This window comes from Formica exsecta, unplaced genomic scaffold (genome assembly GCF_003651465.1).
Source record: "Formica exsecta isolate Colony F162 unplaced genomic scaffold, ASM365146v1 scaffold37, whole genome shotgun sequence".
In the NCBI taxonomy this organism is placed as follows: domain Eukaryota; kingdom Metazoa; phylum Arthropoda; class Insecta; order Hymenoptera; family Formicidae; genus Formica; species Formica exsecta.
Window position 1 is genome coordinate 2,676,707 of NW_021850941.1, and position 20,204 is coordinate 2,696,910.

Here is a 20,204-nt window from a genome sequence, read left to right on the forward strand (position 1 = left end):
ATATCTCACGCGACAGCGATTCTCTACATGAATGACGAACGATCGATATATCAGTCTCGGTATATGAACGTGACTGGAGTTTTGCTCCTCGTGATAAAGTATAAAAATTCGGAGCAACTATTTACTGTAGAATTAAAAAATTAAAATACATGATGCGTTCATCGAGTAAAAAATACAAACATAACTCTACATAAAAAAATATGGTACAGATTTGATTATCTGATATATCCAGAATCGATAATTCTTTTATGCAAATTTGAAAAAAATATATTTTGAGGCTCTATATATGAGCAACAGTAATTTGCATTTAGTGCAAAATTATATCAAATTCCCTACTTGTCTAAAAGTTGCTACTTCGACTCTAGTTAATCGAAAAGCAGTGAAAATCACAATCGAAATAATTTTTATTATTTATTAATACATTATTTTTATAGGAGATATGGAATATTGTTACGCAAAATTTAGAGACCATTTTTGTGAAATAAATAAATAAATATATATATACCATAGCCTATACAGATGCAATTATTTCCCGTTCAAGATGGAGACGCGCGAGATCGAGTACGGCCGCGATGCACACGTGCGAGATCTCGCGCCTCTCGTACTCCGTAATTACGCGATCCGGAGAATCCATTAACGGCGTTAATCCTATAGGTGTGAGAGCGCGAACGGCCGCCGATGTAATCGCCGCCGCGCACGGTACGTGGCCAAATTCAGAAAAAATTAATCCGATCAGATTAGCGCCGGACCATTGTAATTACGTGCGAAGCGTTAACGCGGCAAGTGCTCCCATGAATGAGCGGGTTTGCTTTCTCTCTCGTGAATCCGTTAAATTGCCGAATTAAATTGAGCCCGAGCGCAAGAAATTACGAGCGCCAAACGCCATCATCTTAAATCTTAAAGTTCTTAAACGATTCGAAGTTCTTTTGCTATCTATATACGATCTGAGTCTTTTTAATCTTAAAGCGCAATTTTTTTTTTGCAATCCGAAATAAGGCAGCTGACCACAATATCGACCGTGATAAATTTTAATATCGAACTCGTAAATCGGGAATAGAAATTTTAGCGATCGATTGGCTTTTTATCGTGCAATTGGATCCCGCGGGGAGAGGATGTCCTCCTCAACGCGAGAAAGTCGCGAAAAGATTTATGCTCGGCGACTTATTTGGCGGCATTATTACGGGCCCAGAAAATAGTTTTGTCCCGCGCGTTGCGTGCACGTTCCTTTTAGTGATATATATAATTGCAAATTCTGTGCGTTCGCGCGATTCACCGAATGCTCGCGTATTCTACTTTATGGGTTACATTCTGGACCACCGCCATCGGTGTCTTTTTTATTTCCCGCACTTTATCACATCGTTATTCTTTTTTGCACGACTTCCCCTACCGTGAGATCGAGTTCCTGTTTTTACGTAGTTCGAGAGACTTCGATCATGTCTCCATTTTTACATTCTCCTCGCCTGAACTTCAATCGAAGAAAGTATTACGCTCTTCGATCCGTGATGGATCGTCTGATCCCCCTTTCGCTTGTGCAACGAAAGGGCCAACCATCGCGATTCGAACGCTCGTAAATAATGTTCGAACCGATCGCCACAACGCGCCGATACGATTATTTTTAGGAACGTGCGCGCTGTACCGTCGATTACACCGTCGGAATTGGGCCTAAACGACGCGCCCCGAATATCGCTTCGTTTGCGATAAACGAGAGTCGGTAACGAGAGCAACACGCTTCTCTTAAGGATCTTCGGAACCTATCATCTTCTCGCGCCGCGCCGAGAGAGACTCGATCGTGCCACCCGATAATTGATACATACTTAACAAGGGTCGGCGCGAGAGCATAATTAAGAACGTGCTGGCGAATTTATGGCAGCTCTCTGGGACGTGTTATTAAATACAAACGATCGTTGCCGCGTACTTGCCGACATGACGATCGGAATTTTTCATAAGTCACTTTTACAAAATTGCAGAGAATTCGCATTTAAAAAAGGAATCACACAAAGTATTAAATGACTTATATCACATTTCAGAACATATCCATAAAATGGAAGAGCAATGCATATATATTTCAAATATAAGAAATAAAAAGAAAAACCGTTATACAGGGTGTCCCGAAATTAAATGTCAAAACCTTGAGAGCGTGTGAGGGATTGATAAACTTAAAAAACAGTTCTTTAGAAATTTGTTCGTTTTTGTTTCGTTTTGAAGAAAACCGCAAAAAAAGAAAAAAAATTTACTAAAAAACTTAAAACAAACTAAAATTATTGTAATACCATGAGATAAAAGTTGTAGAGTATGGAATTAAGAAAAGAGAGTGAATTTTAAAATCCTCATGAGATAAAATGAGAGGATTAAATAAAAAATAATTAAATAAATACACGGCAACGCGAGATTATTGTGTGTGTGTATCCTGTTTATTTAAATATTTATTATTTAAATAAAAGAAAAAATGAAAGCTTTTTTGTTTACTTATTTATTTACACTTATTTATTCATATTATCACTTCCTTAATGACAGCAGAAATGTAAACATAAACTAAAATAAACAGGATACAATAATCTTGCGTTGTCGCGTATTTTATAATCCTCTAATTTTACTTCAAGATTCTAACTCACTCTCTTTTCTTAATTCCATGCTCTACAACTTTTATCTCACGGTACTTTTTAATGAACCTAATAATTTTAGTTTTTTTTAATTTTTGGGTAAAAATTTTTTGTTTCTTTTTTGCGATTTTCTTCAAAACAAAGCAAAAACGAGCAAATCTCTAAAGGACTTTTTTTCTTAGTTTATCGATCTCCCATACGCTCCCGAAGTTTTGACATTTAATTTCGAGAGCCACGTTAAGGATCCATGCAACTTGACATACACTGTAAAAAAAATATTACAAAAAATTACATGAATAATAACTATAAATTACACAATAAACAATAGAAATGTATAACAATTCCATTGTTTATTGTATAATTTTATACTTATATTTCATATACACTTTTTTGATATTAAATTTTTTTACTCTTAAAATGTGACAAATTTATAAGAAATAAATAAACTCTTCTTGGTTAAACTTAAATATTTCTTTAACAAAATATATTACGCTATAAATTTATAATATATAATATTATAATATAAGACGCATTTTAAAATATTACTGTTTGAACAACCATTGTCACTAACTGATTCTTTCGATGAGATTTGCCCTTCTGATTTGCAATACTATACTTTTAATCGCTTTTAATTATCAATAACTATTCACAGTTACTTTTCATTAATATTACGCTGATTCCATTTAAGATACTAATTTTATATATTTTTTTACAGTGTAGACAATATATTTTCTCTCTAAAGGGAAGGCAAAAGAGAGATCGAGAAATAAATTAAAGATTTGACTCACCATTGAACGGAACGATGGACGGAATTGCGCGCGTTGGAACTTGCAGGGACGGCGGATAAATAATCGATGTGTATCGCCGAATGTTTCCACTGCGGGGAGAGGAATTGACGGACAAGGCGCTATCCCGAAGAGGCTTCTCCGAAGCGTGGCGAATCAAGTCCGCTCCGCGGATCAAGTCCGGTCCTCGTCTCACGGTCGAAGCAATAAATTCACGGATACGGATCGATGAGCCGACAAGAAAAATGGCCGCGAAAGATGCCAAGATGCAACGCCCTTTCCTCGATTCGCCATGTATGGAAATGCAAGCACGCGAGGCTGTTTCTGTATTCCTTCTTATTACCGCTATAGAATATAGAATATAGATCTCGCTGATACAAGCGCGCATTATTTTACGCAGATCCGCCTCGCGTGAAAAATGATACAATCCGAGAAACGACCTGCAAAAAGAAAAAAAAGATTAGATACGAATTCTTGTGAAGGCGGTCCTTCCTGCTTAAAATGTTGGATACAAAATGATAGATACAATAAGATAGAAAATTTATTTATCATATCTTATGGTGATTTTGAGAGAGAATCCCTTATTTCACAGCTGACTTATGAAATTTCGTAAAAGTATATTGTATCATATATATTTATATATTATCAACTAATTATACAAACTTTCATATCCAATATGATTAAAAAGAGTAGTATCATGAAATATGATTAAATTACATAAATATTCAATTTTTATCAGACTCATTTTGTAACCATTATTTTATAAGCAGATTTGTTATGAAAAAATATTATAAGCAGTTTATCATAAAATAATAATAAATATATAATGCAATATTTTCTATGATTGAAAAACATCAACTTATTATACAAACATTCATATTCTACATGATTGAGAAGAATAGTATCATAAAATATGATTATATTAAAATATTAAAATACATAGAGAAGCCTATGTTGTGCGATTTCAGTACATGATAACTTATATAAATCAAGATATAAATAATAGAAATTCCATCCATTTTTATCACATCCAATCATTTTCTATCAAATAACATTTTAAGCAGAACTTTGACCCTGCACACAATAGAAAAAATATTAGGAATAGGAATAAAATATTAAATATCAGGAAGAGTATTTTGGAATTATTTTACTTCAAACAAGAGGAAACTGAAAGAATTAATTATTTCCGATTTTTATTTTTCTTATTTCATTACGCGTTAATCCATTCCGTTCCCTTGTTTGAAGTAAAATAATTCCAAATTGTTCCTCCTGATATTTAATATTTTATTCCTATTCCTAATATTTTCTATGTTGTGCGCAGGACCTTTGTGTTATGGATTTTCAATGTTGCAGATCTTTATCTATTTTCCAGGATACGAATAAAAGCCGTAACAACATGAAATCACATCGTGAAAAGATTAGATACTAATTTGCTTACCAATCGACTACATCGCGATTATTTTTCACTTGTCGTTTCATTGTTCCGAACGTTCTCTCGCGTAGACTCGAGCCGATCAAGAAACTACAGTTAATAGCGATAATCGCCCGTCACTTTATACGACACCCCCGACACTTTGCTATAAACGCGACGCGTAGAACGGATAAGTAACGCGAGACGCAAAGCACACTCGACGCCATTAAACGAATTATTTGTTTGGAAAGTACGTAGCGTCAACTTCATGCACGTACATGGGGCGCTGTTGACGGCTAATGTCCGAATTAGATCACATGCATTGAAAAGATTACATCAATTATGTTCTGATTGTTCAAGCCGATCGGGAAGTTACGGCTAATCATGATTAATTAGCGCAATACAATAATTACCTGTCACTTTATGCGATTCTCCCGACACTTTATTAATATAAACGCGAGGCGTAGAACAGATAAATATAAAGACTGCACGTGTCAATCCAGTGTTACGTCAAAGTTAGAAAGAGAAAGAGAGCTTTGGAAAGTTTTCTCTCTCTCTCTCTCTCTCTCTGTCTGTCTCTCTCTCTCTTTCTCTCTCTCTCAAATATAAGAATAAATCAAATATGGAAACGATTTTACCTTTCTCCTGCAGATTAATATTTCATTCTTTATCTATTATCTATATATTTTCTCGAGCATGTGTTTACATGTCTATATATTTTTTTATCTAGAAATATATGCGTTGTTTAATAATATAGTTGCATGCAGCGGCATGTTTAGGAAACTCACGCAACTACAACTTATTTGCGTCAATTATCGACAAAATACACACATTATTTGTGAGTAAGTTACATCTGCAAGCTCCGAGGGTAATTGTGGGATCTTTATTATCATTAATCAAATTCAATTTACGGAGATAAATGTTTCACTGCTGGGTAAGCTTGTACAGATGTCGCAATTGTTGTTAAAGGATCCACGTCTCTCTGCAATATTATGTATAACCTTTCATAATTATTTGTATTTTGTATCATTGGCATATGGTCGTTAGAGAGTGTGAGACGTAGGACTCGCAGATTACGAGATTATGGAGAAACATATAAAGTCGCTATTGGAAGAAAATGGCAAATCACAGTTGCTTGGTATACTGGTCGCTGTGTTTGCTATTATTATAACGTTAGGTAATTACATGTTTATCAGGTTGCCATAACACTATTACATTCAATATATTTTTTCACTAAAGATTTAAAGATAAACATACATGATTGTTGTATATATTTCTATTACGCTTACAAAGTATCTGCAGAGTTACTACAACTTTTTCTAATTCATGAAAAATATATTCTTATTTTTCTTCTTTTTATTTAAACAAGCTGTACACAATTTGTTTTAAGAATAATGTTGATTGAATTAATAAAGAAAAAAACATTCTTTTCATTGTCTTTATACTTAAATTATTTTCCTACATTTAATATATATTGATTAAAATATAATATCTCAATTAACATATAATTTTTACAGTTTTATTTGCACTCTGGCGCAAAAGAAAAGGTGCAGGTCATAATATCCTTTTAACAGGTCTCAGTGACAGTGGGAAAACATTGATCTATGCGAGATTATTATGTTCTAAATTTGTCAAGACATATACATCTGCTAAGGAAAATATAGGAGATGTTGCAATCAATAATGTAAGTTTTAAGCAATATTTTATGAGATATTAATAGTCTGATTATATATTTATTGTAATTATTCTTATAAAAGAATTTATTTTAGAGTTCTCTGAGAATAGTGGATATTCCTGGAGATGAGCGACTGCGCAGCAAATACTTTGAAAAGTACAAATCATCTGCCAGAGGTCTGGTTTATGTGATTGACTCAGTGACTATTCAGAAGGAGATTAGAGATGTAGCTGAGTAAGTATAAATTTGATAAAATTAACTAAATGCTATTGATTTGACATTTAATATTGATTTTAAATAATAAATCTTAAAATATCTAATAGTTCATATTTTTTTGTTTCTTTCCAGATATTTGTATAATGTGTTATCAGATTCTATAATACAGAAAGTCCCCATTCTTATATTATGTAATAAACAGGATCAAACTATGGCCAAGGGATGCATGGTGATAAGAGCAATGTTAGAAAAGGAAATAAATCTGCTGCGAATGACAAAGACTAGTCAGTTAGAAGCCACAGATGCATCTTCAGCCAATGTCTTCCTTGGAAAACAGGGAAAAGATTTCGAATTTTCTCATTTGGACTCGCACATTGATTTCGCAGAATCATGTGCATTTAATAAAGATTCTCAAACATCGGCCGATATCGAGGAACTTAACAAGTGGTTACATAAAGTTGCCTAATAATGTAAACCAGATTTTGTTAAATATAAATTATTCATTTGTAAATAATTTTTGGATTGTATGTAAACTTTTTTCGATAGAAAAAAATAATATACATATGTGACCGATCAATGATATGAGTATATCTAGATCGGTCAAAAAGTTACTGCTCAATGCTGCCATCTGGCCCGATCACCGTGCGAGGTTTCGCATGTCGAAAAGTCATATGCGGTGAAATTTTGCCGCCTGGTTTTCCGGTACGATTAGGTTATCATCTGTTATCGTGGATTGTGTAGTTTGATTAATTTTATGCATCGGTGTACCTCGATGCTTCAAGATATCACTTTTATTTGCAATCAGGTAAGACCAGCTCTCGGTGATATACGACAACTGGGAACCGGTTTGAGTCTTTTTTGCTTCAATCGACGCCGAACGATTCTTTTTGGAACAAACAGTAGTAACGTAGACAACATATAAGTTGGCTATTTAACCCATGAACTCTGCAAAACTTATAATAATAATAAAAAAAATTGCAATAAATGCATTAGAGAAGCTTTCTTTATTTAGAGAACCTTCATTATTTGTCTATTCTTGTTTTTTCTTAATTATATATATATGTAATTATAAATTTATTATTTATAAAATATGTGCAAAAGAAAATTTCTACCTTATGTCTTATGATATTGTTTTACATATTCCACATGCATTGCATTTGGAACAAATCTATTAAGCTAATAATAAATTAATTGCATATTATGCATTTGATATTTTGATATCAGCAGCTACAGGTAAAATGCCAAGACCAAGGCTGTTTACACGTTCTGTTCTAACCAGACGTCCAATCAACATGACATTAAATTTAGAGTGTACAGAGGAGCCTCTGAGTGAAGCACAATTGATATCAAGGACAAAACTCAAAGAGGATTATGATAGGGTAAATATATCTGTTTATTTTTTTTAAATAATGTACATATGTATTGATCTTTTCTGTCAGGTTACAGCTATATTAGAAGAACTAGTTAAAGATCATGGTGGTAAATTGGTATGTCAAGCAGGTGTTGTCAGTGGCTATCAGTATACATTGTAAGTATATAATTACAGGAAAAAATGAAAATTTAGTATTAAATGTTAATATATTTTATGTGTTAACATTTGTAGACCTACAAATCCAACAGCAACATCAACGGTAATTCAGAATAATCCTCAGATTTTAAACGTTGTAAGTATTTCACTGAGTTTTACATTATGAAACATTAAAAAATTTATATATATTCTTTATATATATATATATATATACAGAAATATTTTTTTTTATTTTTAGACCCAGCAAAACAAAAATTCAACTCCAATTAAATTAAATATTGGTAATGCAACTGGATCTCAAGGGAACATTCAACTAGTAGTTGATCCACGTATGGGAGTCATTGTGGGACCTGTTACACAAACCCAAGGTAACAAGCTACTTATGTAAGAACTATATATATAAAGTTTTGTGATTGAAATTATATAAAATAAATAAGATCTTTTTCAGGAACAACTACTACAACTACATCTGTGGTTTCAACCGCTGCACAGTCTCAACAAGAAAATGTATTGTCAATTCAATTTGTATATTCGTTTTTTTTTCCTTTATTGAAGTCTAAACTTTCATTAAAACACTAATTACATACTAATTTTCTTTAGTACAAGTATACCAGATCTGGACGGAGGACAAAAGTTCTTCAACCACAACAACCTGATATTATAGAGGAGGTATTTTTATGAAAATAGAAATAGAAAAAAGAATCCTCTACATTTTCTATTCTGTAATCAATAAGTACATGAGTATCATATTTTCTTATAGCCTGCATCCACAGTTACTCGTTTGAGACCAAAGACTGGACCAGCAACGCATGTTGTTGCATCAAGTAAGAATATAATTACATTTTTTAAATTAATATTATTGCATGAGGATAACTAAAATAAAATTGTAATAACTAACAAAATATAATACATAATACTGATATGTAATATTGATCCTTCAGCTGCTACTATTCCACAAGGTACGACAAATCTTAGGATAAAAACTGTTAATAAGCATCAATCAGTAAGTCAACCAACTGTCAAACCTACTGAGCACACTAGTATAGGAGGAATATCTGTTGGCTATAATACAGGTTAAAACGAAACATTGCAATGTTAATATATTGGCTAATTAATAATACTCATTATTGAATGTTTTGTAGTCAGTGAACAGATTGATGAAGCCAAGAAGAACCAGCCTGATGGCAGAGAATTTACGTTTAACAAAACTACCGGCGGTCGAACTTTTCCATCCCTAGTAGTAGTAGCAAGACCAAATTTACGTAGCAAAGATATCGGATCGCAAATTGCACAAAAAGAAAGACAAGCATTAGGTATAAAAACTCTTTTTACGTTTATTACTTTTTATAACAATATAATATTAAACACAGTTGTGGTAATTAACGAAATTTTTTAGATGCTAAAGTTAAAAGTGTGCTCATGTTTTCTGCTACGAAATTCGCCGAATGGTTAATACAGCAAGGTTTAGTAAGATCGGAACAATATTGTTTGCAACATAGCTCAAATTATCAAAAGACTAAACTCAAGTTAGGAATGTACAGCGATCAAGGAACATTCCCTTATTCCGGCGGTTATGTTTGGATATCTAGTTGTTGTCCTGACAGATTTGTTTCTGTTTTTTCTGGTTCTCTCTTTCAAGGGGCTCCTTACACACCTACAGTTCTGTTAAAGTTGATTTATCATTGGGCATGTCAGACTAATGTGCAAAATGTAGTCTCCTGGGTGAAAGTATCTAATATATATTTGAAAAACTTTTATACGAATCTACGTAGCATTTGTACAGCAGCAGTATGGGACAAGAGTCGTAAAATGGGCGGTAAAAATTCAGTGATACAGATTGGTGTAATTAGTCTGGGTACCACATCGCAAGATGGACATTTGCGACAGGTGAAATATCTTGACATCTCGACATCTTAATAGAGATTCTTTATGTAATTCGGCTCTCATACCTAGGTTAAAGTCGAGGTTCTTGGTGTTCTGGATCCATCTACATTGGACATACGATTGCGCGCTTGCGAACCAATGCAGAACGGAGATAGGTCATTCAAAAGACGATTTAATAATATTTTACACCCGTTGAAAGAATGGGTTCATACAGATTCAAAAATAATGACTGACTTTACTGTTGACAAAAGTACCCTGCATGATATGGGCTACAATCATGTCATGCAATCTGCGTTTGCAGAACAGACATCTAGAAACTTCATGAGTAATTACCATATTATGGAATATCTTAGAAAAATTGTGCCGAGAATGTTTCAAAATACGTTGAGTTTGCTTAGTAGACAAATGATACAACAGTTCTTAGATGAGTTAATATGGAGAGAGATGTATGGAGGTACATCGGAACGTGCGTTTGACAATATTATTCGACACATTGCGGAACAAACCAAACTCGATTCCAGTAAGTAGTAAAATAATTGCGTTATTCTGACAAAGAAATAATTTTTTATTGTCCGTGTATTCAGTATTCTTGTATCTTCAAATAAATTAAAAAGATTATATATCTTTTCAGGTGACAATCTGTTAGATCGCTTAGCAAAAATCGCTGCTAATCCATTTAATAATTGGTCTTATTCAAGCAGTCAATCAATAATTGATACAGGAATACCAGTAATATCCACAAAAGATTCAATTCCGATAACTGATGTAGCATCGTCTCAGAACATTAAAATCCCTGATACGATTCCAATAAAACCTAGTCTGAAACGGGGAAGAAAACGGATTCATCCTGTAACAAGTTCGGAATACGAACTACAAAGAACTGCGATCGATTTCAAGAATAATAAAGAAAAAGATGATAAAGACGAAAAGGAATCGAAAGATCAAATTCAGTTCCAAGAATTGTATTATGCTACAATGGAAGGTGATAAGAACCTGATCTTAAAGGAACGCAAATCTCCATTATATTTCAAGGTTCGTTTGAAGCTGTCATACTATATCGGCATATTTTGTAACGCCTGAGATATATATATCTTTTTGACTTAGTGTTTCCTCTGCACGACGGTGATGAGATCTAATACCGAAGTGATGGAGCATATGGTTAGTCATGTACCCCCGCAAGTACCCGGTCAATCGGAATTGTCGGTATGCCGGTACTGTTGCACCGCGCTTTCATCGCAGCATCAAATGCTTACGCATGTGACAGAAACACACAGCAATTTTGGTCATTCTGACGGTCTTATGGTAGTTTGCGCTATTTGTGAAGAGAAATTCGGTAAGCTAACATATCGATATTTCCCATATCCGTTTTATAATTGCTCATAATTATGAAAATTAAAAAATTAAGTGATTAAAAAAAATAAAATATACCATGAGAAAGAAATTGAGAGAATTACTTTTCCTATGTATGTTTCTTGTTTAGGAAAAAGCAAATCGTTAATCGAGCACCTGTCATTAATGCATTGTCCTTCGGAGATGCCATATCGTTGCGAAAGTTGCGGTTATCGCACGTCCAGTCATAAGGATGTCATAGATCATTATTATAAAGTCCATGATAAAGGCGAAGGATTACAATGCCCTTACTGCCTCAAGGTAAGAATAAAAAATTGTCATACTGTGAATATATTTCTCCTTTGTAGCCTATCAGTATGGATTAAACAAATAATACTATTGCAAAAAGGTAATACAATTTGTGAACGAGGGTAATCCGAGCGCGTCCAATGTTCACGTTTACTTGTCGCACATGCAAAGGCACATTGTAAGAAGGGATCAAGGAAAAGGCAATAAGTGTTCAAAATGTTGTCTTTGGTTCAATCAAAAAAGTTCGTTGACGATACATCAGCGAGAATTACATGACTATGTCTTTAATTCAAGTAAGTATGTATTTATAAACCTACACTATATATTATAAAACAACTTGATATATAACAAAAAAGATGTTATAAAATCTTGATGATAGTATGAAATTCCAATATAGTTAATAGAATTATTAAAAAACACTACATTATATATAATATAATAATAACACACGCGCGCACGTGTATGTATATAAACTGAATACACAACACCACCATATATTGATCTTATTATTTTACTATACTACTTTTTAGTAATACATGTAAAATTAAAATTGCAATATATTTCATTGATGCTTATTATTATATCTTGGAAATTTGTAGGATGTTTTAAAAACAAAACAGGAATCTCTATAATATAAGGATCTCTATAATAAAGGAATCTATAATATAATGACCACGTTAATAATTTAATTGATTAACCAGAACTGAAATGTAAAGTTAATTATACTTTATATATGTGTTTATTTCTCATATTGGTTATATCTCATTTTTATTTCTTTTGAATATACTTTTCTTATTTATTGTGTGAAAAGATTATTGTTTCTATTATATTTAATAGTGTAACAAATATTTACAGAAGCGATACCATATTCTGTTAGTAAAAGTGGAATAATGGTCCCAAAAGAACGACCAGAAATGATACGATTTACTGTAGATAGTCCACCGCCCGAGTTACCACCGGACGAAAAAATACAAAAATGGAGTACTGGTCCAATAACAGTGAACACTTCCACCAGATATTTAGCATGCCAAGAATGCGAAGAAGATATTGATGAAGAAGAGCATTATCCGTAAGCATATTATTTTAAATTCAAAATAATCTTACAAACTATGTTACATAAATCATTTAATGAACAGAGGCGAACAGCGATGTCAACAGTGCCGTTATGTCACATGTTGTTGGCGCGCATTCCAAGAACATCAACAACAAATCCATAATGAAAGGCCGAAGACCAGTTTGATCGTGCCATCTCCTTTAATTAACATCCCGCTAGAAAAGAAACTACAGTGTCCGTGCGGTTACACATCGACTGACGGCAATCAATTAGGTATTATAGTAGTGGTACAAATAAATATAACAATATGTTATTGATATACAGATTAATATAAATTGGTGTCATATTGCAGCAAGACACTTGACAAAATGTAAAAAGGTATTAGCACGTTCTATTGAAGAATCGGCACCATCTGGTATGCTCGACAGTTTAGGATTAGTTCCGAGAACCTCTTCTGAGGTATGACATATTTTTATCTATAATATTTTTTTGTTCTTATCTATCTAATTCTCATTCTTTTAATTGATTATAGGAAGCTGAAGCATATGAGAAATCCAATTCATGCAATTAAATGACATAAAAACAAAAATGTAATTGCTATCAATATGAATGAAATAATTGCTGTATTAGGATGATTGAGGTATATAAACAGATATGAAACTCTTCTGTGAAAAAAAATATGTAAAACATGACTTTATCTAGTTGATAACAAGAATCTGCTATATTGAATCTTTTTTTTCGATTCTATAGCATCTAAAAAAATTGGAATAAAACTTTTATAAATTGTGTTATAGAATCAAAAAAGAATATTCAAAATTATTCTATTAATCCAGACTTATTTTGTCATATCATTGTTGTACAATATTATACATTGACATTTAAATTTACGTATGTTTTTTTTTATTTGAGCAGTTAATCAACGAAAAATAATAAACGCAAAAAACATAATAATATAGTTTAATGCTGAGTCTTCGCTTATGTTTTAAAATACATAAGCTAAATATGTACTTGTTATATATTGATATAATTAGAAAAGACATACAATAATTATTGTATGTTGTTTTGTATATTGATACTAATAGAGAATTGTGTATGTCAAATTTAAAAATACATTTTACGCACATAGGAATTATATATAAAGCAAAGGCAAGTATACTTTATAAATTACAGATACTTCCTCATTTACTGATATTTCCTCATTATAAAAATTTAGTTTATGTAGTAATATAATATATAAAGTGTATTTAGTTACATATCATAATTAAACGATTTAATTACGTTATATTTATTTTACTTACGTAATCAATAGTATATTTTAATTACACATTTTGCACATAAAGATTATTGCATTAAACAAAAGCACTTGCACAGTACAGAAGCCAATAAACTGTTTCAAGTAAACATATTTGATGAACAAGAAGTAACAATACAGAGTTTTATTAAATGTTTATTTAGTAATTACGTCTTCATGTATGAATAAGAAACGCATACATATTTACTTCTCATGTGTGTGTGTATGTCAGAGATACGAATATATAATACTAACTGACGAGATAAAACGCACGGAATTGTTTATCAATTTAAAAACTTGAGGCAAAATTTTCGATAATTATTTGCGTGAAGTTAACATACAATATAGTCCGTCATTCTGTACTTATCTTTACCTATATTCCTAATAAGCTATTAACACTTTTTTTTATTCTTTTTGTGATATTTTTCATTTTTTTTATATTTTTATATTTTTTTATGTTGTCCATTATCAAGTCAACACTAAAGAACGCATTTATTAGCAAAATCTCTTCAATGTCAACTGATTGGGGATTACCAGGTATACTATACTTATACTTAAGAATCTATACTATTAAAGAAAAGTTAATAAGATAATAAGGCTCTCTTATATGTATATATAACGATGAATATGATTTATAATAATCCTGTATTTCGCAATTTTAAGTAAATTGAAAAAAATATTTTTTAAATTATCGGTATAACATAATGTTTCTGATTTGAAACTTAATTTTTTACAATGTGCTATCCAGCAAGCACTGCCTTAGATTGGAGAGTACTCAACTTATTTAAACATATTTCAAAAAAATCTCAAAGATTTTAGATTCCCATGAAAAGTCAATTCAGTGGACAAAACTTTTTTTTACTTTATACTTTTGCAATTCTTTTACTTAACAGAAACTAACTATCCACAGAACTACAAAGGAATAATTACATCTTGCAGTCACACTTTTATTATAAAGAATATCAATTAATTTTTTTTAAAGAATATCAGTGTCACTAATTTATGTATCATTAAAAAGGATGAAAAATAAACTATTGAATGAATTTCATCGGCACTCAAACAATGCAGATATTAAATCTAGATTAGACATGATCAATAATACTTACAGATAAGGAAATGTACTTATATTAACGAAAAATATTGTGGTGATACCCAATCTGCCACGATTAACATTGAGATATATCGATAATAAATTTTCTCTAAAATTTAACAGTTTGTTGTCGCGTTCAGTTGTTAATATACGACTCCAAATTCCGTCAAATTTCGTCACGTGGGAAGCTTTGTCAGCAGCTTATATGCTCTTACAATAATTATTAACATTATGTTCAAGAGAATGAATCGATATACCCATCGAAAGCCTTTTATATACGCGTTCTACGTATTCCCGACTATGTTTTTTTTTCTGTTTTTTCATCAAGCCTCTTAAATTTAACGCCAAGGTGTCCTCTGTGATTGCCTAATGTAAATTCTTTTTTCACATTGTCAAATTTCTACAATAATTTTTGTCGGAACTTATAAATCTCCGAATTTGAAATTAATAAAATGCAAATTATGATGTACATATAGCAAAACTTAAAAATATGTAAGATAAACATTGAATCATTTTTCAGAATTTTGCAATTGTTTCCTTTTCAGAATTTCAAACTCGAACTATATGTGGTGCGGTACCTGTAATATAAAATATAACAAAATTCAAATAATTATACCTAAAATAATATAATAAATGCATAAAAAAGTGAGAACTGATTATTAATAAACAGAAAGCGGTTAAATAAATCGACTAATATAAAAGAAATTGTAGAGAATTGAGAAATTTCCAATATCTCTTCTCTTGACTTAATACCTGTGCGTTAAATTTGAGAGAGGCCGAACTGCTTTGCCGATTACTCGATGGCATAGAGCATGTAGAGATTACCAGCATCACTGCCTGGCGGTACCAAGGCATGAGTTGGTGGCAGGACCGTGAAGCCCAAGAACATGAAGGTACGAACCAGCATTGCTAGACCATAACAACAGAACGATTTAGACGGTGAATCTTTCTCGTCGACGCAAAAGTCTGTGACGTTTGTGCCAAAGAATGGCAAGCGACAAGTACCTCGATCTGATCTATCTTTACGAAGGCAGACAATGATATTGGTGCAGCGTAGTGTCTCTTCGGCGTATTCTAGGAGCGAGACAAAGCCTTCTTTTGATCCTTCGGGCAGAAGACAGCTCGGTACACGAATGTATAGACAACGGCGCCACGCTACAGTCTCCCATTCGACAGATGTACTCTCGGTTAAGTGGAGAGTGAATGTTAGACGCAATGGTTCGTTACTTCTTACAGCTTTCAACAATTCATCCTCCTGTGTGTCGTGACAAAGGAAATTAAAACTTTATTCGTCCATCGGAAATATATACTTTATTTCGCATTCGCGCAATCATAAAAAAATTATTTCTGGTTTCTAAAAGTGATTTCTACCTCCTCCTTAAAGTACGTACTTGCACAATGTGGGAGCTCACAGAGAGCTGACTCTGCTTGATCCCCACGCCGCGGCTCTCTGTGTTGACTGTAGATACAGACAATGCGGCATGGGGCACATCAGGACCACCACAGAGGCCCCACGCCCAGCGTTATACAGTAATGCTGTTGCAGTCTAGAACCTTCTTCTAGGCTCTCGTCCATGCATTTACTAGACATTTCACTGGAACATTTTTAGTTATTAGAAACATTAATCTTAAGTTTTACGTTAATCATAAATCTAATTGTAAGTTCAAAAAGAGTTTAACATTATAATATAATTAGCATACAGAATGTATATAAGAATGTAAGAATGCGTGCGAAAATAGTTCAGGATTATGGAAAAAGAGGAAAAAAAAGAAAATAAATTAATACGCAAATGTGTTATTTATTTTTTTAGCGTATATATAAATATTTGATCGACATCATGAGATAAGGGACGTTATTCTTTAAAGAGAGGATGACGTGTTTGGAGCATAAACAGTACATAGATGCCAAGAATCTTGAAATTGTTGATGAAGTACTTATGTAAGTTCAGAATACGTTTTTTTTTATCTTTCCTCCAGTCGATACAATCAACTTATTTCGAGAGTTAGATAAACCGTACGGCACATTGTTTTGTATTAGATTTTTCTATTGATAATTTCACGATCAAAATGCACGACTACAAGAATAATAAAAATCATCAACACTTTAACCGACGTTACATCGATAATATGTCGTTTCCTTGAGATCATCTCGAGAAGATAGAGACACACGATAAAGAAACGTAGAATGTTTACCTTGGCATTATTAGTGGAAATTTCTGCTGTGACGTAGCAAAATCGACAGGGAGTGTTTAATAATGACGCGTGGCGATGATCCGACCGGTCGCGCGACCAGATCTTTAGAAAAACAATTACATTCACACGCGGTTAAAGGTAAAATGAGCGACTGCTGTGCCGCGCGGCCGACGTACGCAATTTATAAGATGTGTACAACGCGTGGATGGACCGCATTACCGGGCCGTTATTGTCGGCCACGTATCGGCGTCATTAAAATGGGCATCTCGCCAAACAAATAACGCGTATTTTGCGCTTCGCAACCGAGAGAAACCGATTGCTTTTGCTTACATATTTTACATTTCTGGCCCGATACTTCGCGACACGTGCTAAATGTAACGGTGTTTCACCTATTGACATTGGAAAATGTCGGTGCTTACGTAAGTAAGCTGTGAGTGTGCACTTGCAACATTTTATAAACGAGCAATTTAATTGTGCATCAGGCAACAATTTATAAATATTCTCGGCTACTCTTGCTGCGCACTATCCAACAGATAATGCGAATAGTCAATCGTCAAACCACAATTAATAAGAATATCTTACTCATTAATATTATCATATTGTCTCATACGTTAGCATTTTTTAAACACATTAATATATTATAGAAATTTATAGTGTAACAAAATTTACACGATAAATATCCCATGTTTTGGATATTGTGATTAATAATTCGTTAAATTTATCAAAGCGTGGATCTGATAGAGAGAGAAAGAAAGAAAGAGTATTGATATATTATCAATATTTATTAAATGTTTTCCTTCAGGTGTTATGTTCCTTATTTAAAATACTCTGATTACAATCAGTACTCGAGATTGCAATTTTGGACTGGAATTATGAAAAATCGACAATAATTTTATTGACGATATCAATTGTCGCGGATCAGTTTAATATATAACACAGACTCAATTTTTTTTACTGTACGATATAAAAACGTATAATCGACAAATGAATATGTTACATATTTTATTCTACATCTACATCAACTTTAATTTAAAATGATGCAACAATAAATTTTATGGGGGATTTTTATTATAATTATTACTAAATGTATGAAAAATGTCAAAAGTCTTCAATAAAAGTCGAAGATATGATTAAAAGCAATTTCCAAGTTCAAATGTTATCGATACATAACAATAGGTCGTCTATTTACGTTCAAATGTTTAATATAGCACAATAATATTCATTATCCGTTGTGATATGTCAGAATGGGATAAAACCAGACTATACGCGGCATTGTTCAATATCTAATTTTAAAAAAATATATATATATGTAATTATATATATATCTTACGTATAAGAAGGAAACACAAAAGATAAAATTTACTATAAACTAGAATAAATCTATTGCCTTTGTTCCGTGACACTTCGCGCAACGACCTTGCGTGTTTCTGTGCTCAGAGCTCCGTTCGCGTTTTATTATTCGCTCTGGAAGCTTCTCGGAGTCGATTGGTAAATTTGATTAGAGGCGCTCTCAAGCTTCTAATATGACCATCAATTGTATTCTTCCACGGGACAAAGTGTTTTTGAGCCAATAATATTGTTCGTGATCAATCGTGTGACGTAGCAACTCGCCTTAAAGTAAATACATTGAACGAACCATAGGAACGTTTGCATTTGTTTTATGCACGTTATTTTTTATTGATTAAAATAAAAACTCAATTGTAAAAAGGAAGAAAAAATACAAATGCAAATATTACAAAATTCGTATCTGTATTATATTCGTTGTTTGAACGAATATGTATTTGCCGTTGCACGAACAAAAGGATGACTTATTCCACTTATTATCCATAACTATTAGCCACAATATGGTGACTTGCTAAATATAATTTATACAATTGGTAGAAATTATATAAGAAATATTTACGCGATAACGAGAAACTGTTTGAGATAGCATTTTAGAATTATCAGCAATGAAATATTTTCCTTATCACATAGGAATGTGAGTAATAATGTTAAAGATAGATGACGACATTTACAGTATATTAATAATCGATAGTGCACTTGTACTAAAAATGTAGATTTTATCATAAAATTTATTGAATTTATTTATTAAGAAAATTATTGAAATTTTTTAAGAATCATGAATGAACTGTACATAATGCACGTTTAGTGGCGAAATAATATAATTTGTTCACAGCAAAATAATTGAAGCTTCAGACAAAACTCCATCTCTTGTCCGCGTATCATTGCGATATGAGCATAATTTCGCATCATGTATGCGTTATCACACGTGTTATCGTCCTCGAGAAAAAAAAAAATGCAATTTAATGAAATGACGAGTCATCGTGCATTTTTCTCTTTATTCGTTTCAATCGTCGGATTTAGAACAATTCATAACGAATTCGATCGCAGCTTGTAAAAATCGTGTTTTGCTCGCGATGTCGAAAGATGTAACCATAAGATAAAGCGATATTGCTGACTAAGTATATCGATTGGCCGAGACACGAGGTAACCTGATGTGTAAAAGAAAAAAGCACAAAGCCAATGTCGCTGCTTCAACGGTCTACCGTTCGTGTTTCACACGAATGAGCACGATCGTATATTACTAGAGTGAGCTATATAAATCACACACATTATTTTCATTATTAACAAAGTGATAAAGATCTAGATAATTTGACATAGAAGGACTTGACACAGAATAATAAAACATTTTCATTTTCTTACGGAGTTTAACACAATATATTTTTCCAATTTTTTATGATAATTATTAAGCAATTGTAGTATATAATTAAACTGATAAATATAAAATATAGATGAATGAGGAAATCATTATAAAAATTGAAAATAATAAAATTATAATA

At 32.4% G+C, this 20,204-nt stretch overlaps 3 protein-coding genes and 1 long non-coding RNA gene across 7 annotated transcripts in view; 2 read left to right on the plus strand and 2 right to left on the minus strand.

Moving 5' to 3' along the window:
• Positions 1-3,819, minus strand: part of LOC115239271 — a 321,179-nt gene extending 317,360 nt beyond the window's left edge. Inside the window, exon 1 of the long non-coding RNA XR_003884616.1 lies at positions 3,389-3,819. This is a non-coding gene — a long non-coding RNA (uncharacterized LOC115239271). The remainder of the gene's footprint in view (positions 1-3,388) is intronic.
• A 1,934-nt stretch (positions 3,820-5,753) lies between these two features.
• On the plus strand, positions 5,754-7,258 carry LOC115239291 (signal recognition particle receptor subunit beta). The gene is made up of 4 exons (XM_029813741.1): positions 5,754-5,973; positions 6,314-6,480; positions 6,566-6,705; positions 6,820-7,258. The coding sequence occupies exons 1-4, from the start codon at positions 5,880-5,882 to the stop codon at positions 7,151-7,153; spliced, it is 735 nt and encodes a 244-aa protein (XP_029669601.1). The 5' UTR covers positions 5,754-5,879; the 3' UTR covers positions 7,154-7,258.
• Positions 7,259-7,353: 95 nt separating this feature from the next.
• On the plus strand, positions 7,354-14,586 carry LOC115239289. 4 transcript variants are annotated; one of them, XM_029813738.1, is made up of 20 exons: positions 7,354-7,492; positions 7,912-8,066; positions 8,127-8,215; positions 8,291-8,351; positions 8,454-8,583; positions 8,664-8,722; positions 8,816-8,884; positions 8,976-9,039; positions 9,157-9,288; positions 9,358-9,528; positions 9,612-10,102; positions 10,169-10,619; positions 10,731-11,131; positions 11,204-11,432; positions 11,580-11,749; positions 11,838-12,030; positions 12,593-12,806; positions 12,874-13,064; positions 13,144-13,250; positions 13,324-14,586. In XM_029813738.1, exons 2-20 carry the CDS (start codon positions 7,926-7,928, stop codon positions 13,360-13,362), a joined length of 3,402 nt encoding a protein of 1,133 aa, XP_029669598.1. In that variant the 5' UTR covers positions 7,354-7,492; positions 7,912-7,925; the 3' UTR covers positions 13,363-14,586. The 4 variants fall into 4 exon arrangements, 3 of the variants coding, with proteins under 3 accessions (XP_029669598.1, XP_029669600.1, XP_029669599.1); XM_029813740.1 differs by having other exon boundaries at positions 9,157-9,174; XM_029813739.1 differs by having other exon boundaries at positions 7,381-7,492; positions 7,915-8,066; positions 13,324-13,362.
• LOC115239293 (ornithine decarboxylase antizyme 1) lies at positions 14,224-16,695 on the minus strand (the record flags this gene model as incomplete). The annotated part of the gene is made up of 4 exons (XM_029813745.1): positions 14,224-15,750; positions 15,926-16,081; positions 16,178-16,427; positions 16,564-16,695. Coding segments are annotated over 3 exons (498 nt in total), but the record flags the coding sequence as incomplete, so codon positions are not given.
• Positions 16,696-20,204: the final 3,509 nt, after the last annotated feature.